The sequence below is a fragment of the Salarias fasciatus genome (assembly GCF_902148845.1).
Source record: "Salarias fasciatus chromosome 23 unlocalized genomic scaffold, fSalaFa1.1 super_scaffold_20, whole genome shotgun sequence".
Taxonomy (NCBI): Eukaryota; Metazoa; Chordata; class Actinopteri; order Blenniiformes; family Blenniidae; genus Salarias; species Salarias fasciatus.
The window spans coordinates 9087557-9113044 of record NW_021941230.1 but is presented as its reverse complement, the minus strand read 5'-3'; the positions used below and the strand labels follow the sequence as shown (position 1 = coordinate 9113044).

Sequence of the window (25488 nt, the reverse complement as noted above, 5' to 3'; positions counted from 1 at the left end):
TTAATGTTTCAACGGACCTGCAGGGGCTTGTTAACATGCTCAGAGAGAGACGGATTAAATATTTTCTTCTGGGTCCACTGTACTTCATAATTTCATAATCATCCGCTACACACATCAAAGAGCACTGATGTAATCTCATCCCTTCCTTGCCAGTAATCCTGCAGAGGCAGGAGTGCGGCTGTGTGTGTGTGTGTGTGTGTGTGTGTGTGCCTACTTTCCCAGCTGACAGCAGGTCTGAGGCTCGGCGCTGACGGGAGGAGGGAGGGAGCAGAGCTGCAGCTGGTACCAGAACTCGCCCACCGCCTCCGACTGGAACACCACACTGGCAGAGAGCACAAGCCCCCCCACCCCCCACCAAAAAAAATTAAAGACAAATTAAAGTCTTAATAACAATTACTACAATGTTAAGATCTGTTTGTTTTCTGTGAAGGAGTCGTGAGCAGCGAGTCTGTCATGTATGGAGTGGGGCTGAGCGCTCTCACCTGCCCGTCCACGTCCCGACTCTCCTCGGAGAGAAGGAGGCTTTGCAGACGACGGCCTCTCCGGGGGGGGACTGAAACCTGTGTGGCCCCGCTCAGGCTCTCCCCCTCCACGCGCACGTCCAGCGTCAGCCGCTCTCCTCCCGGGTTATGACGGGATCTCTATGGCAACCGAGCTCTGAGAGCGGGGAAATTATTCAAAGGCAACATCCGTTTTTTTTTTGTTTTGTTTTTTTCAATTTATCTTCATCCAATGTTGCAGGCTCACTGCGAATAGTTTATGTATTCATCATGGAAACAGTATAGGGATGTTTCAGACTATTATATGTTTTGTTTTGCACATTTGACACACCGCATCACAGACTTCTGACTTGGAAAAGCAGAGTTAGATTGACTCTGACCACACGCTCTCTCTTTCTGTGAACATTCGAATCGGTCAAAGGGACGTGCTGGCTTAGCGCGCTTCGCTCCACGCACCATGCTAACACACTGCACGTCGACGACCTTGATGGGCGCCGCTGGCTCGCAGATGATCTCCAGGGAGAAGTGTGCTTCGTAGCTCACCGGTGCCTTCCCTGAATGACAAGCAAACACAGCCATGAGTATGTGTCCACAAACTCCACGGCGGAGTGCAGGGGGGGGTGGGGGGGAAGTGTTTTTCTGAGTGGCTCGTTGAGACTGCAGGGTACAAAAATCACAGATTACCTTGATTCTCTTTGACCTCGAGCGTCGCGTCGCTTTCTACAAAGGACACGCGGCCTGAAAGGGGAGTTTGAGAAACGTCGTCGTTTGGTCACGTGCCAGCGCGCGCGCATGTGGTCGACAAGTATCAGAGGTGGAGGAACAAATTCAGAAATGCAAAAGCGTGGAGGTGTTTTTAACCTTAAGGCAGCTGGTGTTGTTATTTAGACGCGTGATGTGAAGATGCACGCGAACGCTCACACACATATACACACACAATCCTTCAATGTGAAAGACCTGTCTGTTTTCCCCGTTTCCATGGCGACACGGTCAGCGTATATGGAGCACTGTGACCAGGTTCGATCTCACAGCAAGGGGGGCCACTAACAATGGAGAGGTCTGTCACCACCTGTGAACACACACACACACACACACACGCACACATACATCATGTGATTCATGCTTGTTGTGCATGATTCTTATAAAGCTTCTTTCCTTCAGCAAAGATGAAAACATCTTTTTATTAACGGTCAGACGAGCAGCACCTGGATGCCGCTAACGCTCCGTTTGCTCTTCCCTGCTTTTCAGGGTTGATGCAAAAAATCAATAGCTGTGAAATAAACAATCAGCTCTAATACACTGTTCATTTTCGGTACCCGAAGCCAAAACGTGCGTTAATCCGTGTTGAGCCGCAGTGTGTGTGCAGCTGTTGTTCGGTGCCTGTGCTCACACCTTCAGACGGAGTCTGTCCCGGCTGTAGTTGGGGACGTCCAGCTGGGCGTGAGTGGTCCGTCCGACGGGGCAGTGCAGCAGCACGTGGTCCACAGGCGGGGGGCGCTCTCCCACTCCTCGGAGGGTGAACGCCTGCTTGGTGCCGTTGTAGTCATTATGTAGGGACAGCAGGCCCTGTGGGGGGGGGGGGGGGGGGGGCAAATGTCAAACGGCCAAAAGAAATGCAGCTTCGAATTAGGGCTGTCGCGGTAAACCGGTTATTGACGATAATCGTGGCAATAAAAATGAAATTTCAATATCGTGCTCAAAATGCGCACATGATAATATCGTAAAGAGGATCTAGTGCCACTTGAAACGTGTGTTTTCAAAATCCGCTCCTGTTTTTCCGCCATGCTTCGTCTCCCTCCTGCAGCCCCCCCCCCACATGTAAACACAGCAGAGCAGCGGTAGCGGCACGGCTCCTAGCTAGCTTGGCTCCCAGTTAGCGAGCGTCACGAGTGAACTAAACATGTCGGCGGTGGCCGACAACGACAGCGAGACGCTCCATTCCTAACCGAAAAAAGTGTGTTTAGCAACACTGACTGCACGTTGAAGCTAGCTGGGTAGTAGTGGGGCCCAATTAGGTAGGTTCCAGACCTGTCATTGTAATGTGTCCGGGGGTTTTCAAGTTGTGTCGCTGATATCCGCCGTCTTCTCCGCCGGCCCCCTTCCAGCAACTAACCGGTGAGTACTCGGAAAGGGCCCCATGTGGGGGATTTTCGACACGTTGTCGTTGCAGCGTCTAGTGTAGCGCCTTAAATCTGTCATTGAAATTGACTGATGTCAGCCGTCCCTCGGGGCCCCCTTCAGCTCGGGGCCGAGCCAGTAGCAGCGCCTCTGGTGGAGAGAAGCAGCTGCTGCTCATTCCGCCTCCGATTTAAACAAACAAACAAACAAAGTTCTCGGCAGTGTTGTGGTGGTACAGGATTTCACCCCTACAGGGCCGTGGGTTTTCATAACCCACCAACCCTATGTAAATTATGCCTCTGCTGTGGATCCTCTGTTAATCAGTTCATCAGATTAGTTGAGTGTAACTCCACTTTTTGTGTGCAGTTTGTACAGTCACTGTTCTCATATTGTTTCAACACCTCATTTGACAGGTATTCTGAATGTAATTCATCTGGGAAAAGAGAGAAAACAAACAAAAATAAAATTAAAGATGAATCTAAATGTTTGTACCATTATCAGTTAAATTTTTGCTGATATCGTGATAATATCGTTATCGTGATATTTTTTGCCCACGATAATCGTGAAGAGAAAATTTGATATTGTGACAGCCCTACTTCGAATCCCAGTGGAGGTCAAGTGAAACGACCTGAAGTCACTGGAAGGACTTCAATTTTAAGAATTAACTGCACTGAATTTTCACATCGGTTCAATACTGATATAAACTCTGGAGCATTTTAGACATTTTAGTCAGAAATTCATTTTATTCTCGCCGCCGATGCAACTTTGGAAGCAGAGCGAGACCTGTTGGAGGTGTCTGCCACTTGAACTAAAATGTGAGATCCTGAGAACCTGCAGCGAGGCGCTGCAGCGGGAGGGCAGCTAACCCTCCGCACCGAGGGAAAGTTTATCCACACACTGCGTCTTACAGGCAGTGTGTGTGCTGCTGCGCGTCTGAGAAAGTTTTGGAAGATGCAGCCGGCAGCGGCGCGGGCTTGAATTCCCAGATATCATTTTAAACGCCCACGCAAGGCCAGACAGTGCGCTGCTGTTCGAGGCCTGGAAGATAAGTGGTGCTGCTTGAGCCAAAGGTTCCCCGTGCGGATGGAACGGAGAAGCTAATGAGCGGAGAGGCCAAAGACGAGGGCTTGCTGGATGAGCCCCGGCGCCGGGGGGATTTTTTATAAAGTGGGCTTTCTTGAAAATTACTGCTTATTTGTGGAACGCTGCTGAACACACACACACCGACTCAAACGGACGCTCGCAGACGCGAAAAAGTGATAGAGCAGAGACGAAATAACAGAGACGGAGGCTGTACCGTGACGGCGTGCTGAGCGGCGGGGTGAAAGGTCAGAGGGTAGCAGGCTCTGGTCCCTGCGGGCACGGCCAAAACGCTCGGCCCGGAGAATCCTTCGCCGCGCAATCCGGCCCGCACTCTCCAATCCTGCCGCGTCTCGTTGTGCTGAAATAAGACGAGTGGCCGTCAGATATTCTGCTGAAGCGGGTGCTGCAGGCACCGCCGTGAGCCGCGTCGCGTCAAAACAACGCGCACCCTCGCCGTGTCAGATGTCAGGGAGAAGTTCACAAAAGCAGGGAAAAATATCCCAGTTTAACCTGATTACTATTCAGATTTATGCAGTAAATCTCTAAAGTTCATCAGATCCTCCACTCCATAAAAGCCACCTGTGGTGTGTGAGGTTTTCTCTCTGTCTTGTTCTTGAGTTATTTTTCAGCTTCTTGCAAAACAAGTCAATTAGCCTGGTAATTATCACAGACCTTTTCATGCCAACATCTGCATCTATTACACATTTACTGTCACTTTGAGTTTTGTCGTTTGGAATTCTTGCAATGCGGAATCTCTAATTCCACAAAAAGTGGCTGTGATGAAGCACAGAGGTTGATTGAAAACATGTTTACGACTCCGATGATCTGATGTTCTGGAGCGTGCTTCGATGGAAAGTTATGCCATCTGTTTTTTTTCACCAGTGGTATGAGCTGCGTCACAGAGCGGCGAGCGGCTGAAGTGAAGTCCAAACGGACGGGTTCCTCCTCCTGTCGTCACAAAAGGGGATATTTAAGAACGTGTGAACGCGATGCTTGCCGCGCTCTTCAATCCGGTCCTCGTGTACCTGTGAATTCACCGCCGCCTCCACTGCGTAGACCCTGGTGTCGCACCGAGACCTCAGCGCCACCTGGCATCTGTATTCCCCCACCGCGTCCGCCCGGAACTGGAGCGGGATTTCCACACAGCCGCAGTCTTGTCGTACAAGAGAGGAGAGCGGATTCAGAGCGAAGGAGGAGGACGGCCAGGAGCCGAAATATCGACGGTGATTGAAGGAAATGCCGAGAGTGAGGCTATTAGAGGGTTTTCAATCACGGGGATTTCAACCTGAGGGAGCAAAAAAAAAAAAAAAAGTCTGAAACTTGAGGGGGATTTCAAAGCGGAATGGCCGGGGTCTAAATTTTACTCCTGGACAATAACTCCAGGTGTCAGAAAAAAAAGACATTTCTCCAAGGGGAGCACTTTCCAGCAGTTCAGCATCTTTTCAGACGAACTGAACTTTAGATCAGACGCCGGCGCTGCGGTTGCTATAGAGTCAGGAATTAAGAACTTATTGAGAGGTCAGGCCCTTTAATAACACATGTTCCTATTTGGTGAAAAACATTATTACATTCTGGATAGAGGCTAATTTCAGCTCCGACTCCACAGCTTTAATGTCAGCGTTCAGTTCAGGAGCTGGCGGGAAGAGAAAGTAGAACTGAAAGCAAAGATGAGCACTAATTGAGAAAATTACATTTCCTGATTGTTACATTCTGTGATTTTATCTCTTCATTACATCGACTCACAAATCACTGGCTCAGCAGGTACTGCTCTTGTTTTTTTGTTTTTTTATTTCTGTGCTTTCCTGTGTGTTAAAAATAACTCCTAATCAGCCCCATTACTTTGAATCTGCGATCAGTGCGACTCAAGTCATCTGTTGGAGGGAATTCCATTTCACACTTGAGCTAAAACGAGGCTGGATGGCATTAGATTACTGTGGTTATCATTGATTTATCTGTATGTGGCACTTTGAGATCACTTTTTGAAATGGAAAGTGCAATGTAAATAAAACGTATTGTCATTATTATTATTTGGTTTCACCAAAAATCAAAGTGTCAAGTGACTCAACAATGACACAGAGACACAGGAGGAACAACACCATACAGGTCTTATTTTTTGTTTGTTTGTATGTTTTGTTTGTATTATGTCCGTGTGTGTGTGTGTGTGTGTGTGTGTGTGTGTGTGCGTGTGTACCTGCAGGGTTCTCCCATGGTATATTGGTGTCTTCCTTCACAGGTATTGTAACGGTGGGGGGCAGAGTGAAGTATTGAGGCAAGGAAACCTCCACAGTGTATTCCACTTCTTCACCCTGAACACCAGCATGGATCCTAAGTACAGCATGCATCACGGACAGACTGTGTGTGTGTATGTGTGTGTGTGTGTGTGTGTGTGTGTGTGTGTTTACCAGCTGTCCGCAGAGCTTCCGTGCGGCCGCGCCTGCCCTCGCAGTGCTGCTGTGCAAAGTGTGTGTCAGCGTCCGCCTCCTGCGCTCGCGGCCGCTCATGCAGAGCTGAGCCCAGACGGCCAGCGCCTGCTCCCACTGCATGTTGACCCTGGGCAGCCGCAGCGCCTCCTCGCACAGCCGCCCCGGCGTGCACTGAAGCCTCAGCACTGACACGCACGCAGCTGTAGTGAAATGAAGTAGTCAGTGAAGAGACGCTGCGTGCGACGCTTGATATTTTAACTGTGATGTCGCTGATAATTTGTGATCTGCACCTGAGCTCTGGGGAGCAGGCGTGACGTTGGCACTGGGCCTGGCAGTCAGAGGGGAGGGCAGAGGAAGCCCTGATGTGGCCTTCACCATATACACCATATCTCCCGCCTGGAAGGACACAGCTCGATAAACAAACTGCGGCTTCAGGCAGAGGTGCTTGTGTTCTTTCATCAGTTGTTCTCGTTTCTAGAAGATTCGACTTGCCCTAAACTCTAAATGTTTACCTTCATTCAACATATATAGAAAATGTGTTTCTGCAGCCAAGTAGAATGCGTGAAAGGTTTGGCGGCGTGAGATTTCGGGATGCTGGTGTGTGATTTCCATTTTTAATGTGTTGTCTCAGTTATTGATTGGAGAGCAAGAAAAGCAATTCAATTCTAATTTATTTAAACTTATTGCTGTCATCTTGTTCCAGGCCGTCTGAGGAATTAGAAACTAGGGTAATCTCCGTCGGCACTCAGAGCTGTCTGCAGTCATTCGAGACAGGAAACCAATGTTTTCTGGGAGGAAACGCAAGGCACTGAAAGGCGCAGCCGCTCGCGCTGACTGACCTGCGAGGTGAGCAGCACGGAGCAGTGCTTGGCGCCGGGGCAGAAGGGCAGGTAGTGGATTCTCAGAGTGGCGGCTTGGCCTGGCTTCAGATTAACGTCCCTCACTGCGCTCAGGAACTCGCCGCCTTCACTGTCTGCATGCAGAATGAGACGCATCAGCGGCGGTTACACTGAAGTGATGATCAGAGCAATAAACCCTGAGCGGACATTAGTGCTGCTCGGACTCGCCTTACCTTCTATCTGCTCAGCACAGACCTGGTGTGAAGGTTTCTCCGCACTGAAACAGGGAGGAAAGAACGTCACAGGATATCAAGCTACGCGGCGCGATCGGGGTAAACCGCAGATGACCCCAGCTCTTCAGATCGCTGATGAGCAGGAGGAGCAGGGAAGTCTGCGTTTGAAGCCGTCGGAGACGGAGGAAGATGCATACTAACCAGCTGCCCTCAGTGCTCCTCTGACAGGCGGCAGCAACATGGACACCAGATATTTAGGTTTTCTAAATTAAGTTTGTGACATCCATTCTTTTTTTTTTTTGACTCCAAATAAGAACAAAAATGTTCACAAGTTTGGAGCTTTGAGCCGCTTCTTGCCTTTGTGGAGATTTGTCAATGAACACACACGTTACTGATGCAGCGGGTGAGTCGTGTGTGTCTTACTGGACTCTGGATGGAGGCTGCTGAAGCAGACTGTCTGCTGCGGTTTCAGGCTCCAGTGGGTTGAACTCTGACTCCACCAGCACCACCCTAAAACAAACACACACATTCAGAAACCTGCCTTTCCAAAGGAATCACAACCAATATTGTTACCCAAATCTGATTCTGGTTCTTCTGAATCGCCCACCTGAACTTCGCCTCTTTACTAAACGTGTTTGCGAGCGGCACTTGGATCACTTCCAGCTGGTAGCACGGAGACTCACACCTGATGGTTTTCTGAGGAGACAAAGTGTCTTAGTGTCATGTCTGCACTAAGCTGTGACTCCACGCTCCCTAAAGGCCCGTCCATGCTTCACATGTCCGCGTGGGTGCGCGTTGCGCGTTGGTCCGCGTGACGTAAAAATCGTCATGAATTCCTGTCCGCTAGGGTCCGCGCGGACCGATCCGCGGACGTCCGCGCAGCAGCCAGAAATTGAGACCGCGTTGCGCATTGCGCGCAGGTCGCGGAAGTGTGCGCCTGCGCCAGAGCGCCATAGCAAACAAAACATGACGGTAAAAGTGAAAGTAGACGGAGCTCCAGCCTTATGGCTCCACTTAAAGACACCGAAAGAGTGAAAAACTCGTGGAAAGAGAGAGAGACTGTCTGGAGGGAGGAGAAGGTCTGCAGACAGAAGTGAAAAAGTAACTAATCGCTCCGGTGCCGCCCCCGCGATTCAGAAACAGAAAAAAAAAAGGCTAAATAAACTTTAATACTTAAAGATAATGGACTGACAATGTATGTGCTTAATTTTCTCTAAATAAACCGCAATAAAGGAGCAGATAAACAGTCTGTGGAGCCGGAAAAGCTTCTCGAGGCTGCGTGGATCACCGCGCCTGCATGAGACGCGCACAGCTGAGCTCAAAATGTAGCATGGGAGAAAGCGCGTCCGCATCGGTGGTGCGCGGACCTTCCAAAGCGGACGCGGAAACGCGGACATGTGAAGCATGGACGGGCCTTAACGTTCCTGACGCGCTCCTGAAACGGGTCGGCGAGCGACGCTCGGGGACGGCCGCGGCCGTCGGTGCGAATCTGACTCACCGCCGGTGTGATGTGAGTGACGCGAGTCTTCAGAGCGAAGGTGAGAGCGGCGCGGCCGGGGCCGGACGCGGGGCTGGGAGTGAGCATGAGGGCCGCTTCCATCGGCTGCAGGAAGGAGCAGCTGAAGCGCACGGTCACTTCTTTACTCGACCTGTGAGAAACAACAGGGGTCGTTTGACAAGAAACAACGGCATGATCTTTTGTTTTCTCCAGGTCTGCCCAGGACAGGCACAGATGCAAAGGCTGCACTAATGATACAAGTTTTATTGAAGTATTAATTGTTTCTGCAGATTGCAAAGGAACGCACAATGTTTCATAATTAAAATCTTATTGCACAAGACTGCTAACTTTTTCCTCAATTATTTATGCCTCACCCTAGAAAAACATGGCTGTAAACACATCATTAGACTCTGTGTGTGTGTGTGGTCTGAGCAGATTGTGCTCAGCAAACTGCAAACACATTTTAGATTAAACGGAACGTTCGATTAGTCTCCCGAGGTAAGGTGACTTCCGTCTGGGTGCGTCGCGGTCGGTCCTGAGCCCAAAGTCAAACAGACGAGCAGGACTTCCAACAAGTAGTGGGAGACGTGGCGTAAAACATGGTGGAGTTCATGTTTTGATGGACACTTTGTGTGTACGTGTGTGTGTGTGTGTGTGTGTGTGTGTGTGTGTGTGTGTGGACACAGCTCTACTTCTACTTTCTGTTGGTTTTCTAATTTTCCAGATGTCATAAGCAGTCTAGGAGGGATGGTTATGAGAAGTATGCATGCAAGGTTTTTTAGATTGGTTAATTCACCTTTTGTCGCTGCGCGTTGACAAGTGTGATTACTGGCAAAAGAAAAAAAAAAAAAAAGCTGAATATCTGAGAAAAATAGAGAATTGGGAAAAGATCGAAGAATCTCATCAAGTATCATGACATGTTGTGAATACAACGGCGCTTAAGAGGACCGAGAACGAACCAGGAATGAATATGAATGTGTTGATCTGCTGTCGAGCGGACGATTCTCAACCTGCGCACGTTTTATGAACTCATAACATTTCGTCTTAATATTAAACAGGCGACAACAGGTGTGGAATAAACGGGAAACATTTGCCTTTGAAATATAAAGCAGCGTGTAAAAAGAAACACCTCGTTGTGGTTTTTAAGAACATTTACAGGCAGGGCTTTGAGGGATCTCAAGTCAAAATGATCATGGGCTTTAATTTTGCGAGCAAACACGTACTGAGAGGAATGATGACCGCAGATCCGTCGGAAGAGAGAAGAGAGGCGCGTCCTCTCCCAACAGGAGAGCTGAGTATCGGACAGACTGGGAGGATGGGTTTTTTAGACGCACCTGTACACACACACAGACACACACACACACACACACACACACACACACACACACCACACACACACACACACACACTCAGATTAATCTTGCTTAGCTTTACAAACTTAAACATATTCCCACTCAGGTTGTAATGTGGCTTAACCTGACTGTTTGGATCATTATCCAGATGTATATTTGTCAGTGTTTCTAATCCTGTTAGTGGATGTTGACGGGGGCCTATAATCCTATTCATGCCGGTCTTTGTAGCCCTGTTGTTGTGTGTCTGTGTGCGATCAGAGTTGGTGAGCATGTGTGCGTCTGCAGGGGGGGTGGATTATCTAGCTGTCCAGGTTCTTTCCCGAGCTATTTTCAGTCTCCCTGTGCCTCATTTATTTGATTCGCAAGTCATGCAGTCAAATCTTCCTTTCAGTGTCTCCGCAATAAAGTGAATGCCGTGTGTGTGTGTGTGTGTGTGTGTGTGTGTGTGTGTGTGTGTGTGTGTGTGTGTGTGTGTGTGTGTGTGTGTGTGCATAACCTGCTTGCTGAAGGTGCTGTGCAGGCCTCCTGACAGAGTAATGGTTTGTACGGGCACACACTGAGGCAGCTTCTCGTACAGGTGAACACACAGCATTAGCATCTGCACCGGGTTGGGATCTGACAGGTCTGTGGGCTGAGCACGTCACACAAGACACACACGCAGATACACGGACACACACATACACACACAATGCGGGATGTTGTGCAATCACCGATGTTACAATTGGTTGACGTCAAAATTAGCCAATAAATCAGACTGTAGACGGCGACTGACACATCTGGCTCTCCCCTGTCTTCCGGTGTTTACCTGAACATTGATGTTGAGGCCAAGTGCAGTTAAAGCCTGAACCACAATGATGTTGTTGTGGAGGATCTGCTCCAGGCTGCTGGGTGTGGTGTACATCCTCCGGAAGTGGCTCGAGGTCTGTTCAGGAACACAAACTTCAACATGGATTATCAGTCAATAAAGCCTGTCGACACGATCGTTTTTTTCCTTGATATCAAGAAAAGAAAAGAAAAAAAAAACACTCTGCATGTGTGCACCTCTGTCTACACACACACACAAAACGGTGCTTAGCATGATAAGAGGCCCCCCTTAATCTTGTTCAAGACTAATTGCATCCTCATCACATCAATCACACTGCCGCTTACAGGTATTAACAACCATCTCTCACTCTAAACACCCGACCCACGCGCTGAAGACGACCTGCAGAGATTATACACACACACACATACACACACACACACGGACCAGGTAAGGGCAGTACGCAGCAAGCAGAGCAGCGAGCACCAGTCCATCTGTCAAGTCCAAGTCAAAGTTCACGATCCAGCGTGCTGATGGGACTCCGCCTGCAAATCAATACCAAGCACAGCCTGTCAATCAGCGATACCTGTGAATCTGTAACACACACACACTGAGGTATCCATACAGAGAGCGGCCGCTAGTGTTTAAAACCTGCAGATTTTATAAAGAGTGCATGAAATGAGAACATTTTGATACATTTGTATTTCTTGCATCAAAGCACAGGTAAAAATGTGCTGACTTGCTGTTGATTCAAGGGTTGATTATTATTCTTATGGTCGACTTAAGATCGACATGCCTCAACATTCTGCACAGGAACAACAGTTTAACTTGAATTTGAAGAAATAAAGAAGTAATCTTCCTCGTACCTGTGCCCCACACTTCCCCCCTCATGCTGTGGTAGTGCGTGTTGAGCCACGAGAGCAGCTGCAGCTCCCGGGATGAGTAGACGTTACTGGCTGAGCCGACTGTGAGGACTTCGTCTGGGCGCGTGCGGTCCGGCGTTGCCTTCGTGTCCCTCTCTGACACACGGCACAACACCAGCACCTGTGTGGAGGAAGGTCTTCTTATGGTTGTACTTTAAAGAGACGCTGGATCACAGTGTGAGCTGAAGATACAATGTAGGTGGAGTGGGACCTTGTATGTCTGCAGCAGCACATCGGTCCACGAGCGTTTGCTGAGAGATTCGTAGTCGACGTCGGTGTAGCTCAGACTCTGCTCCGTGTCGTTTGACTGAGAGGAAAAGAGGCAGATTTAAATACAGTCACAATGCTCTGAAAATTCAAGCAAAAGACACATAATTGGCCTGAGTGATCAAACTGTGGTGGAGGCGCATGTTTCCACACCTGCTGGGAGCACCAGTGTTTAAACTCCTGCACATCGAGCAGGTAGTGTGGTCTGATGTGACGGAGGCTGGCTCCCTGCGCCCTGAACACACAGTCAGACGTCGAGGCAAGAAAAACACTCGTCACATGGGTTGGGAAATGAAATGACATTGGACAGCGGCACTAGTTTTGGATTTCAGTCATTCTTTAACAAAACCTTTTTTTATAATTACATCTCACTGTGACTTTTGTTGAACATGTGTTTACTCAGCTGCTGTGTCTATAGAAATAGGCATAAAAAGTAAGGAGATCTTTTCTGTGAAAGTCTGTTTTAAACGTTCCCACGTCTGTGCACTGCTCCAACCAGGAGTTTGCCTGTTCGAATCCCACTGCTGGCGGGTCGCCAGTCTGTATCTGGCCAGCATCAGCGGGGGTGTGTGTCGTGCAAACGAGGCCCACCTCAAAAAATCCAGCATGGCTTCGTGCTGCTGGAGCAGCTGATGAGTCCGCCGCTCGATATCGCCAGAGAGAGCCTGACAGCGAGGGATACCTGGAATCTGTCCGCCTGTCAGGTGATGGAGCATGTCCGCCACGGACCTGGACACGCGGAGAGACAGCTGAACGCGTGTACGCATCACCACATGAGTGTCCACTCCGCTGTGAAATCAAATCCCTGCAGGCTTTCGGTGCAAGACTTCCTCCAAATGCATTTAGATTTTGAAAAAAGGCAACAAATACTGTTCACTGTGTGAAGGACTAAATCTAGATTACAGATATGTGAACATACTAAACAACATACTGACATCACAAACCTTGAGTCTTTATTTTGAAAGACACGATGAGCTTTTGCTTTGGACCAGTCTGTGTCAATGTTTGCGTTGACTCTGAAAGAGGAAAAGAGATCAGACAGAATGTATCGAGCCGGCAGATGTGGCCTGTGAGTGCGGTTTGTCGGGCGTCTGGGGGTTTCCACCTCCTGAGCGTGAGCGGGACAGTAACGGGGTGCGCTCCGCCGGGCCATCCGAACAGGCTGAACCACCTCTCCGCGGCTAATAACACATTTTGGTGGTAGAGTCCCTCCTCGGTGCTGGCGGCGGGGAATTCTGGGACGCCGAGGCTGGCTGAGGACTCTCTGTGAGCGGGGTCGTCTGTGTCCCTGCTGGCTGCTCCGCTCGCGCTGTCGCTGTCTGGAAATGAATCTGAGGAGGGAAAGGACGTGCACCGTGCGCAAGCGGCTCCCCGCGTGAAGCGACGTGCACAGCGCTCACTGCCAAGTACGCATCCTTGACTGACCTGAATACTTGTTTGTCGAGCTGTTGTGATCAAATGAAGAGGCTGAAGATGAAGTCGGGCCCGAGGCGGGACTTGGTGAGCGATAACTCTGCAGGATCGCCTCGACAGCTGTGGAACCTGCACACAGTGTGAATCCTGCAGGACTGTTTGGTTGCACATATATCAATGTTCTGCTTTCCCATCGTACCTGATTTGAGAACGATCTGCTGTTCGGAGTGGTGCAGAGCCATGTAGGGCCACACTGTCAACAGACAGTTGTCAGTGGTCGCATAGAGTCGCACCCGAAACCTACAGAAAGACAGAAAGATGTAAGATCAGGTCAGGTTTTAGACAGCGAGCCTTCGTTTTTCTAAAAATGAAAACGAGGTTATACCTGTTGTGCAGGTGGTCAGAGAAGGTGATGGCCGTGCAGAGAGAGAGAGGGAAGGCGGAGCTGAACTCCACGGTGCACGTCAGAGAGCGGGCGCCGGCGTCCTGCTGGCGCCAGGCAGATTCAGACAGATTAGAGTGCTGGCCGTGTTTCCGCCGTGCCACCCGCAGGTGGCACTGCAGGGAAACATCTGCACAAATTTCACTTTGGCTCACGCCACAGACGAGCTCCGGCTCCAGGGCCGTACCTGGCCACGGTCCTCGGCAGGGATGGCGTGACCCTCAGGGAAGATGACGGAGACAGGACGTATCTCCGTGCCGTCTTCCGTTTTTACCTCGTCCACTACAGCTGATATGCTTGCGCCCCTGCAGACGTCAAACCAAGCAGACGAACAGTCAAACTAACTCATCTCACTTTCTTAGGCTGCAGGTTATTTTTTAACAAGAAAACTGGTGAAGACGATCTCTGGTAAACCAGGAGGTCTGGAAAAACTCCTGAAGAGTGAATGAGAGTGATCACACATGATCGAATTCCCCCTAATGGGTGTTTTTTTAAGCATCTTCAAGCATTTTTTTTGTCCATCTGACAAATCTGAAAACAACGTAAACCACTGAGAGAAGTGGATTAGCATTTTGGCTTACGATACAACCTCACATCCAACATGGCTGCAGAGCTGGAAGTTAATGAGCGCTCGGCCGACACAGAACGCTGACAGCTAGTTGTACAACAGTGATCGCAATGCACGCCGCATGTGGCGCAACTGAGAACGATGGAGGCACCCGGTGAGACTCAGGAAGACCTGTGTGTTTGCTTATGCGTGTACGTGCAGTAGAAAGCAGCTGGTGTGTGTGTGTCTGTGTGTGCTAACCTTGGGTATCCGTCAGCCAGCAAGGTCAGCGTGGCCTGTGCGCGGCCCCTCAGTGGGACCGGCTGCAGGAGGATCTGCGGGGGACGGATGGTGATCGTCGGGACCTGGAGGCTAATCGTGATTGACAGCTCTCTGTACGGCGCTCGCCCCTCATCTCCTCTTATCTCCTCGCCTCTCGCGTCTCCCAGGTAAAGAGGGAGGGACAGGCGGAGCGCTCTTTCAGCGCCTGGGAAACAATTGGGAAAACGAAGAGACGAACTTCATGATAAGTTGAAACGAAAGCCCTCATCTGACGACGGCTGAGCATGCCGTTCGGCTGCAGCATGCCGTTGTATTCCGTCTTTAATAAGATTATTGAACAAGTTAAATGTCCCTGCTTTCAATGCAACACAAAAAAAAAACCTTGCTGCTAAATTTATTTCACCCTGACAGGCGCCGTTGTGATGAAATAAGCCTCTGATGTGGATGAGTGTAAATTTTGGTGATGTGAAGGATGCTGTGCATAAAAAAAAGAAGGTATTTACAGCTAGACGTGTGTGTGTGTGTGTGTGTGTGTGTGTGTGTGAGAGAGAGAGAGGGCACAGCGGAGGGAAATGAAGCCATCCGTCATACGAACGTCTGGTTCCAGTCGGTGTTCACCTGCTGTGACGGCCTCAGGCTGGACGCTGACCCTCAAACACGCGGACTCGCCCGGCCCCAGACTTCCCGACGGCGGCGACACCGCGCACGGCGCCCCCCCGCTCCCGCTTTCTGCCGGTGCCGCTTTGGCGCTGCAGTCAAACCACCAGCGCACGCGGTCCCCGGCGAGGGCGCGCCAACACACGCTGCCGTCACGAGCCGCTCTCAGCTCCACGTTCTGCAGAAGGGAGGGGGGCGAGGAGCAGAAAGAGCTGCCGCCGAGTCAGAGAAGTACAAACGGAATGGCGAGAACAAGAAGAGAAGTCTGGAGGGAGTTCACAGATGTCATTAAATACATGAGAATCCAGGTGATAGCTGCGTTGGAGAAGCGAAATATGAAAGTACTGAGCATGATGAACATACGGCGATACCTGAGTGTGACCGTCAGACTGCGGCTCCGCTTCAAACTGTAAACTGCAGGGCGACATTTCCAGCGGGGCGCACAGCGCTGGGCGGATTTACACAAAGTGACAGAAAGAAAAACACATTTTTACCACGCGAACCTTGACGCATAAATCCCGCTCCGCGCGACGGATCCCACCTGTGGCCTGTACCCGCGGACACAGTTTTGTTGCCGTGGCGACGGAGCGACACGGCGGCTTGGCCGTGCGCTTCCTGCTGCCGGCAAAGGAGGAGGCGGACGAGGACGCGGCGGTGGTTGGAGGTGACGTCGAGGCAGACGGCCACCTCATGCCGTTGACCATGACTGGCAGGTCGAAGTCGTAGCCGGACAACTGGAAAAAGACCATTTATCCACCGCTCATCTTCTACTTTTATACCAATATGCTGAATGTGAAAAAGAAAACATGATCGATGAGCTGACAATGCTCCATTTCTCCTTCAGTTTATTCCTTTCACTTGTTGCTTTGTAATACTGGGTATTAGGAAGGCAACACAATCACCACATTTCAGCCTGAATGCCGCCTGCATCCTTAATGCGCTCTGATTTGGAGGGAGCACAGAGCTTGACAGGTGTGCCGAGTTTCCAAACAGAGTCGGTTCGCAGATGCTTCATGAGCACTTCAGCTCGGTCTACTCCATCATCATTATCCTGTTTGTGTTGCATGCGTTGTGAGCAATGTTTTCCTCGGTCATACCTGACTGGGTGAGAATGCCAGGGAACAGTCCAGCGTCTGAAAGGCCTGCACGTCCACAACACTCACACCTGGCAGCCTCTCTGCAAGCAAAAAAAAAAAAAAGGCAAATCAAAATCTAATATTGACATAATTCCACAATTCTAATTCATTACAAAGCCACTTCAACACATCAGCTGGTTGTATTGTCCTGATCGAGAGCGCACTTGCTGAGGGATGAGGGAGCCTGACGGAGAACTCTTTATGTTCAGACAGGTCGAAGGTCACACGGGCGACAGCTGGCGATCGGTTTGTCAGAAGGAACGGGACGGCTCTCTGAGAGCCGGCGTACACCCCGTAGAACTCGAAATGGGACTGTGGACACACACAGAAAGAATTATTACAAGAAGATAAAGGCAGACAAGACAGAACCTGCCTCATCAATGAAATCAATATGTGGCATAAAAGTTTCCTTGACGGGACATCTAATCATCTAATATGCCATTTCAGTGGCGGGCGGTCAAAAAAATATGAAAATCTCCAGACTGAAATTGGTTTTGATTATGCTTTCAAAAAGTCCAGAGATTAAAAATTGTCTAATTTCTTTCTCGTCTTTGAAGTCTGAGAGAGAAAAGTTGGCCGGTAACTCTTCCTGAAGTTCCAGAGAGTTACTGAAGAATCGTGTCCTGCCACGAGGAAGCGAGTTCAGCACCTCCACAGGTAAAAAAAACGAAGGAGAGAGAATCACTTCTTCATTTCAAAGAGAAGAAATGTACAGAAGCAGATTTTCCTTGACTCTGTTCCTTTCAAAAAGAAAACCTCCTGCTGATTTTTAATGTACACACACACACACACACACACACACACACACACACACACACACACACACACACACACACATTCACAATGACTGGAAGGCAAGGTGTAAAGGCTTTCTGTCTCTATGAAGCACCATGTTTTACCTTCCTGCTGTTCTTTATTTGAAGAATCAGCCCGGTCGTTATCATAACTCTGGAGACTGATGGTGATCAGACTCGTGCAGAACAGGAATAACATACTTTTTGGGAAATTTTCATGGGCAGAACATTCTTGAATGGAGAAATACCAAAAAAAAAAAAAAAAAAAAGGTATTTTGAAAACGCAACATAAATGGATGGATGGATGGATGGACAGATAATAAATAGGTGATGGATACATGGATTGTCAGATGGATGAATGAATGGATGGACAGGAGAATAGATGGATGGATGATTGATGAATGGATCAATAGATGGATGGAAGGATGGATGGAAGAGTAGATGGACTCATGATGGATGGAATAACACTTTAATTACTTTTACTTTGGACTTTGGAGAACTGAGCTCTGTCATCCGGTGAATTCCTTCATCATGATGAATTCATCATTGATCATGTCAGAAGTCACTAATGGAATCGATAAAACAGGTCTCCATGGAATGTAAATCTACTGAACTCGACGAAGAAAAGAACGACTGACTCACTTCAACTTAATAAAATAAACTGTAGACGGTCACAGAGAAGAAACAGTCTGACATATTCGTGTTTATTATGAGCTGCGCTGTAAACAGAGTGGCTTTGAAAAGGTTTGACAACGTATGAAAAGCTCGGCCTCCTAATCCTCGTGCAGGATAATGAGAAGGCAGTCTGACTGGTCCCTCGGCCAAACACACTGTCACTTTGTGAGAACATCCTAATTTGTAACCTGCTCCTGATTTCAATGCCTTGCCTGAGAAGCATTATGTTACTGGAATGATGCGTCATTCATAAACCTGGCGAGGTGTCCTAAGACCGCTTCGGCTGTGGCTGACAACACTCATTTTGTGAGCGCAGGTTATATATCAAACGGCGGGTGTGGAGTTTGTTCAGCAGAAGTGTGTAAATAGGACTTTAAGTTCGATTTATTGCGTGAATTTGTTTCAATCCTCTGAGGAAAACGGCATGAAAAAGACAGATTAGAGCTGTTTGTGGATGAAGATCAAGTTTGATATCATGATAACGAATGGACTTTTGGATGGATGGATGAATCTTTTTTCACCATGACTGGGATTTCGTTTGCGATGCTTTGTTCTCTGCCCGTTCTGACTGCTGTCGTTTTAACCATTCCCACACACAGACACTCACCACGCTGATGTCTACATTTGGAGGCTCCACTGATCCACCCACTCTCATCTCAACGGACTTCATGTTCCTCAGAGCGATCTGCAACACACCAGCAGGCTCACTACTCTGTCTTCTTCCCTGCACACTCCTGTCGCTCTCTCTCTCTCTGTCTCTCTCACCTCCACTGTGGCGTCGAACCTGACCACGCAGTCTGGGTTAAAGTTGATCTGGAGTGCGGCCCGCCCCCTGCTCGGCACTGTGCCTTCGGATGGACTCACCGCCATGCCTGGCACTGGGCACACGTCTAACACCTGCCTCGGATAAAACACACACACACACACGATGAGACAGGTGTGCGAGATTACGCATGTGTGCGTGTGTGTGTGTGGCACCTGGAAGTAGGCATGGTTCTGGCCGGTGTTGTGTAAAACCGCAGTCCTGGTTGAAGGCGTGTTGAGAGGCACTGATCCGAACGTGACCCGCTTCTCTGCCAGCTGAACACTGGCGGCTCCGACCTGAGGGGAAAAAGGAAAACTCTCCCCGTCACATTCGAGGCACGGCGGCGCCGGGCTCATTCGTATGTAGGACGCCCGCTCGCCAATAACCCGCTACGGCTGATTAGTCATTTTTCCAACTCCTCTAAAAGTGACGGGCCCGGCCGCATGTAAATTAGGAAGGCAAGTAGCAACTTTTAAAACAGAACGAGAGGCTGCGGAAGAAGAGTTTGTGCACTCCAAATTTCATATATTTAAAAAAAATTAAATAAAACCCAAAAGACTGACTCAAAACGCAGCACATCTTGTTGTTAAATTGTTCTCTGCTCTCCTGAGGCTGCTGTCAGAACAGAAATCCATATCTGGCTCTGTGAGAGATTTGCCCTCATATAGCTGTTGAACACCAGGAGGAAAAAAATGACTCCACAAACAGGCTTCTTCTACTTGATCATTCATTACATACCATTTATCCGTCAGGCTTTAAATGGTAGTTTATATATATATATATATATATATATATATATATATATATATATATATATATATATATATATAAAACTTATCCTAATTGTGTTTTCTTTGGGGGGGGGGGGGGTCACATCAAGGTGACACGTCATTTCTGTTTGCGTATCTTTCCACTAGAAAGAGGAAAAACCGCCAAGCAATGCACAGAAGATGCTTTCTGCCTGGGCTGGAAGTGAAATGAAGCTTGAGTGGGCTGAGAGAGCAGCTTTATTGATGCCTTGGTGCCGCGCTGCTGCATACCTCTGGGATCCAATGCAGCCTTCGCCGATTGAAAGTGACAAGACTACAAGTCCTGCGTTTGATTCTCAAATGAAACGTTGTAAAGTGGCTTCTGCACACAGACTTGGGACGTTTTGCTATAGTAGAAAACAAGGCGGAGTCGTGTTGTGTGCACCGACTGCTAACATGTTGATGAACCACCTCAAGCTGGTTCATTCCTTCTGCTGTGTTTTTTGTAAGTGGTAGCAAACATTAGGTTTTGGGACACAAAATGCACGCAATCAATAAGATGTGTAACCATCGGTCCAGAACATGGTGCTAATCTGTGCAGGGTCGACTGCCAGACCGCCGAGATTTTATCTGATGAACGACAGACAACCGAGCTGCATGTCCCCAAGGCCTGCCAGTCCCTTCTGAAAGCATCGCGAAGAAAAAAAGAAAAGAAAAGGCAGACGGATGAAAAATGTCCAAATAAAAGGAACATTTTTCTTTCTTCCTGACAACGAGCTCACATAATTTCTACCAACCACAAGAAAAAAAAAAAAAAAACTAGGAACAGGAGGGCTTGGAACTGTCAGTCATAATCTTATGCTGTGACTAAACAATCAGGCATAAATCCTATTAGATGGTGAATTTAATTTTCTGCTCTCTTCACTTGAGAATTACAAAAAAAAGTTTACTAAATCGCATAAGAATACAAAGCTTCAGCTGTGACGTGGCACTGACACCAGAAATTTAGTCTGAAATTGCAGCTGCTTGAAGAGGGATTTGCAGAACTCAATTAAATCTGATAACAATTTACAGAAAATTAGCGAGAAATATTCCCATTTACACATATTTTCGAGCCATGAACCATGAAATTTGTGCAGGTTTGGCTCGTTTTTTGACGGTGCGGCGACGGACCTTGGCGACGCAGTGCAGACGCTGCGTGCCGCCCTCATGGACGCAGAGGTCAAAGTCTCCCTGAGAGGGGGAGGTGAAGGACGGATGCCACACCACCTCGCAGTCCAGCTCCTTGTGCGGCTCCACCACACCTGCAGAGGAGAGGAGGAGACTCGACCAATCAGCTTCGGCCCAACCGGGCGCGTCCAGAGCAGACGGCAGTGACTGGGCTCTCGTGGCACCTGTGGCTGGTCGAACGGAGAACAGGATGCCGCGCTCTGTGACCACCGGGCGCCACGTGAACTCGGCGGCGCGGTTGCGCCGGTTGACCAGCGTCACCGAGCTGCGGTATCCCGAGGCGGCGAGCAGCCCGGGGGTGGGGTGGATCACCAGCAGGGTGGTGGAGAGCTCCAGAGCCAAGGGGACGACCTGGGCCCGGACCAGGACCTGTCCAGGGTGCTGCCGGTTCACGGAGTAGGAAACCGGACTAGAAGATAAAGTAGATCGCGTTCAAAGTGGATTTGGGAATCGGAATTGAGCCGTGTGTCTCGTACCTGTAGAAAGGGCCCAGCGTGTTGCTCAGGAACGTGAGCGGCAGGCTGCTGTGGGAGCGCGGTGGCAGCACATGGGACAGGGGAGAGGAGCCCTGAAGCTCGGGGGAGTCCGCTTCCAGCTGGATCCAGACGTGCGCCGGCAGGTTATTAACCAGGTCCAGCGTCTGAACACACACCGAGCGCACACACACTTCGCCGAAGTCCACTGACAGAGGGCCTGACGGGGAGGGAATGAGATTTTTACCTTCCGCCAAACACTTCCAAATCTGAAAGGAGGCCACTGTGTATTTTTTTTTTTTTTTTTTTTTTACAGGTTTTAAAAAAGTGAAAATCGAACCTATAACAACTTGGCAGAGCTCCTGAGCAGACAGAGTCCTGTTACAGTCTGCCACCTCCTGGCTGCTGGTGGGAACTGCATTCAGAGCCACAGGAACCTGAAGAGTGCGTCACAAAGAAAAAGTTCAGGGAATTTAAAGAAGTTTCTGTTAAAACGCTCAACCTGGACATCAAGATGTTGACCTGATCGGCAACCCGCTGGGTGACGGATGCTGTCTTCGGCTGACTGCCTCCTGCGGAACTGCAGTTTGACTCTGGGACCTCGCCGTCCATCAGGTCACTGATGCGGAGTGAAGGGGGAACAAGTCCTTGGGCGGGAACGATCCCGATATCAACGTCATGCTCCGGCTTCTCTTGCTGTCTGAAAGCAAAAGCGGACAGACTTCAGAGCGCGCTCACCAACACTCCACTTCAAAAGCAGCTGCAGTCATCAGTCCTTCACTCAGATGTGAGTTATAGAGAGTGGCTCATACTTTCGGACAAGAAAAGAGCCTCGGATGAGTGTTTATCTCAGCGGTCAGGACGCTCATAAGGAAGCTCACCTTTCCTTGATCCTCCGGAGTCGTGTTCGTCTGAGCTGGTTGATGAAGTCTGTATAAATCTGGCGATGCCGCTGCCTCTGCTCTTCCTCATCCTCGGTGAAGGCGTAGTCGGTGTCCACGTAGCGATAGCGGGGAAGACCAGTGAAGATCGTCCTGAGGGAAAACAACCAGTCACGGTCTGTGCAGCCTGTGTGTGAGTTTTTAACTCACTGACCATTTTTTTTAAAATGCAAAGCAACATGAATTTTTTTACTCAACTTGTGAGCTTACTGAGCAAATGAATGTCTTCACCTGTACTGCCTGTTAGGAGAGGCTGGCCTGATGCTGGAGGCTCGGTCATTAGGGAAGGCCAGGAACGCCTCTTCTTCTGTGGTGGCGCTCCCCTCCCTGCTGTGTTGGTGCAGTCGTGTTTTGTCAGCGCTGAGGACGGCGGCCCGTAGCATTCTGCGGCAAAGAGCGAGCTCATTGCGCTTCACGTGAAGCGGAGATGCGATCGAACCGGACACTGTTGCAGAGAAAGGCAATCAAGGCCATCAGTCACGGAGACTCACGTTACTCATCATTTTTATGAGTGACACTCACGAGGATTCGCTTTCAGCGTCGCACGTCGTGTCTCATTGTGGCAAACTGCAGAAAAATGTAGTGTGATAGTGTGGAAGCTGCAGCGCTCAAGCTCAGTGCTGTCCTCCGCCTTGCCCTCGTCCTTCTTACAAACGACATAACCCAAGACGTCGAGTTTCTGATGCACCTGGAAGCTCCCTTGCTGCCGAGCATTGAAAGACAAGACTACATCCTGCGAGTCAGAGTAAAGACGACAAAGTTTCCACATTACTGCCCTGCCTGAGTTCATGGATCGGTCAGTGCATCAGCGGAACTTCAGTCACCTGGCTCTGCCCGGGGCCGATGGTGCCAGAGGACGGCTCGGTGCTGAAGTGTGCCACTTTGCGGAAGCGGAAGCTGACGGGGAGCTGGGGACAGAGGTTCTGCAGTACACACAGGAGATCGACGTTTTGGCCTGTCACGCAGCTGAGGAAATCAAACCGGTCGGAGGGACTGGGCACCAGAGACACCGGCAGCCCGGAGCCTGTCGCTGCCAGCTCTGCACTGCTGTCCGCTGCACAGACAAAGAAAAGCAACAGCGTCACTGTCAGCCCAGAGCAAGCCCTCTGACCACCGCTGACATTACCATGATGGTGAGTGAAGCCATGCTTGCTCCCCACAGACTCAAAGAGCAGGAACAGACAATAGTCCTGCCTGCTGGGTGAAGAACCACGCCGCTTGTCTCCAGTCACACTGAAACAGACATCAGGCTGCATGTCAAGCTGTTATGGATAAAAGAGCAACAGTCGCTGCTTCCGTCAACCAGCTCTGAGTCAACTGTTAGAGAACATTCCATCCATTTAAAGATAACAAAATGCAGTAGATGCGTGGATTGCCACCATTGCTTGATAAACTGTAAATCTGTAGGTTTACAGTGGCCGGTTGTGAACAAACAGCGCCGTCAGGTCATAGTGGTTGAAAATATATTACACCCACAGTCAGGCTGGTGTTCGATTCACAGACAGTGCAACATGGTTTTAATTTTTTCCTTCTTCTTTTTGTGGCTGGGTGGAAGTAAGTGACAGTCTTATGCAGAATTTCTTCTTTTTCATAAACTTGTGAAAATGCACCGTCTTCAACTCTTTCATGTTTCAGTGTATTTGGCAGGCTTTGTCCTTGCCATGGCTGAAAAAAACTGCAACTAAATCCTCTTCCTCCACGTTTATATCAGCTTTTTTGAATACATCATGGCTGCGAACAGTGGCAGTTTCTCAGTGGCCAAAAATATTCCAGGAATGACTGAGAACAACCATGGAAAATGAAAGAATGTGTTCTGTTGATTACATCATTCCTTCACCAGCTCCTCGTTAGTATAGTGGTGAGTATCCCCGCCTGTCACGCGGGAGACCGGGGTTCGATTCCCCGACGGGGAGTAACACTTTTCATTTTTTCCCTTTGACTGGGTGTTTTAATGCAACAAATAGATATATCTGAAGAAAAACAGCTCACAATAACTCACTATGTAACAATTATAGTTTAAATAAGTGTTTTCACTGTGAGGTGTGATCTATTTTTAAATGTGCCCTCATAACAGGGAGATTTCCTGCTTTTGCACATAGAAAATAAAAAAAATAAAGTACCTTTTGCTGACGGGGCTGAAGCGTACTGCCACTGTGGTTCTGCCATATGGACCCAGTTTACCCTGCTTTGGAAAACACGCCAGGATCTGGGAGACGTCAGGGCTGGCGGGGCTGCAGTTCTTCATCCTCCCCAGCAGGGTGGCATCTGTGCTCCTCTGGAGGTCCGTCCCCTGCACAGGAAGCACAGTTGCTGCTGTGTCTCAGTCATAGTCGTGACATCTTTGCTCTCGGTTCCATCCACATGCTGTGACTCCTGGGAGATTCACTCACCACCTCGGTTCCAGCAGCGCCGCTCTGGATCAGGCACACCCAGTCGCACGGTTCGGGTGAACTGTTCCTCAAAACCACATGTTCCACGCCGGAGGTCCCGAAGTAGACCGGGCCGAACCACAGGCAGGAGAGCGGAGTCCCCTGTGCCATGACACACACTCAGATACGTTCACAGCAGCTTCTGCGTGAACATGGCTTTAGGTGAGGTTTGGAGTTTAGAGCTACCTGCAAGTCGAAGATCTCCAGGTGTTCGTCCGTCACATCAGCTCTGATGGTGAGAACTACAGCAGAGCGATTCTGGAGCTTCACTCTGCAGCAGAAAGATTTTATCACTCAAAAACTCACACTCTTGTAAAAGTAAAGTCGATCCTGGTTAAATAAAAGGCTGAATAAAAATAAAAATCCATGTCAGAACATGTAAATTAGGTTTTTTTAATCAGAAAGGGCATCTCTGGGCAGGATGCCAAATTCCAACCAGACATCCACATATATTTCACCATATCAATCATTGCTGAGCATAACCTGTATATAATCAGAACACATACTCAGCATGGTCAATAATGCGCCTCGGTCTGTCTGCGCGCAGTTCCACTTTCAGCCACTGGATGGCGCCAGGAGCCACAACTCCACTGCAAGGTGAGAGGCTGAGACAGGAGTCTCCACTGTACTGCACCTGAAACACACCTGTAACATCGCGCGCACACACACGCACTGGTCAGGAGCTGTCATCCTGAACTTATCAACACATTAAATCCTCAAATGGTCCACGTGTTTTCCTCACCTGGAGCTGATCCTCCATTGGTGATCGGATGATGTTTTCTGACCAGCTGACTGCTGGCAGCAATACAGCCAAAGTCGACTTCTGCATCCATGAAGAGGGAGCAAGTCCTGGGAATCCTGGAGCAGTTTGAACATG

The 25488-nt window shown here is 49.3% G+C and overlaps 1 protein-coding gene and 1 non-coding gene across 2 annotated transcripts in view; one reads left to right on the top strand and one right to left on the bottom strand.

Annotated features, from left to right (window-relative positions):
- Positions 1-25488, bottom strand: part of LOC115383627 (cilia- and flagella-associated protein 47) — a 36820-nt gene that overhangs the window by 10271 nt on the left and 1061 nt on the right. Inside the window, 56 exon segments of the mRNA XM_030085759.1 lie at positions 215-322; positions 483-541; positions 543-633; positions 635-657; positions 957-1054; positions 1185-1238; positions 1458-1569; positions 1893-2066; positions 3916-4059; positions 4727-4854; positions 5893-6026; positions 6108-6309; positions 6415-6520; positions 6964-7097; positions 7197-7240; positions 7620-7706; positions 7804-7892; positions 8695-8845; positions 9934-10028; positions 10543-10677; positions 10852-10960; positions 11288-11393; positions 11715-11892; positions 11983-12078; positions 12192-12273; positions 12630-12767; positions 12983-13054; positions 13144-13357; positions 13449-13580; positions 13651-13751; positions 13837-13937; positions 14081-14198; positions 14702-14927; positions 15341-15557; positions 15751-15827; positions 15921-16113; positions 16477-16556; positions 16680-16827; positions 18592-18669; positions 18750-18881; positions 18963-19085; positions 20712-20842; positions 20933-21177; positions 21245-21461; positions 21582-21678; positions 21764-21941; positions 22123-22275; positions 22414-22566; positions 22797-22915; positions 23007-23236; positions 23309-23398; positions 24298-24472; positions 24573-24713; positions 24798-24882; positions 25241-25256; positions 25354-25469. Of these exon segments, the coding sequence (XP_029941619.1) occupies positions 215-322; positions 483-541; positions 543-633; positions 635-657; positions 957-1054; positions 1185-1238; positions 1458-1569; positions 1893-2066; positions 3916-4059; positions 4727-4854; positions 5893-6026; positions 6108-6309; positions 6415-6520; positions 6964-7097; positions 7197-7240; positions 7620-7706; positions 7804-7892; positions 8695-8845; positions 9934-10028; positions 10543-10677; positions 10852-10960; positions 11288-11393; positions 11715-11892; positions 11983-12078; positions 12192-12273; positions 12630-12767; positions 12983-13054; positions 13144-13357; positions 13449-13580; positions 13651-13751; positions 13837-13937; positions 14081-14198; positions 14702-14927; positions 15341-15557; positions 15751-15827; positions 15921-16113; positions 16477-16556; positions 16680-16827; positions 18592-18669; positions 18750-18881; positions 18963-19085; positions 20712-20842; positions 20933-21177; positions 21245-21461; positions 21582-21678; positions 21764-21941; positions 22123-22275; positions 22414-22566; positions 22797-22915; positions 23007-23236; positions 23309-23398; positions 24298-24472; positions 24573-24713; positions 24798-24882; positions 25241-25256; positions 25354-25469 (7035 nt within the window).
- trnad-guc (transfer RNA aspartic acid (anticodon GUC)) lies at positions 24024-24095 on the top strand. Its single transcript has one exon. It is a non-coding gene; the product is annotated as a tRNA-Asp (tRNA).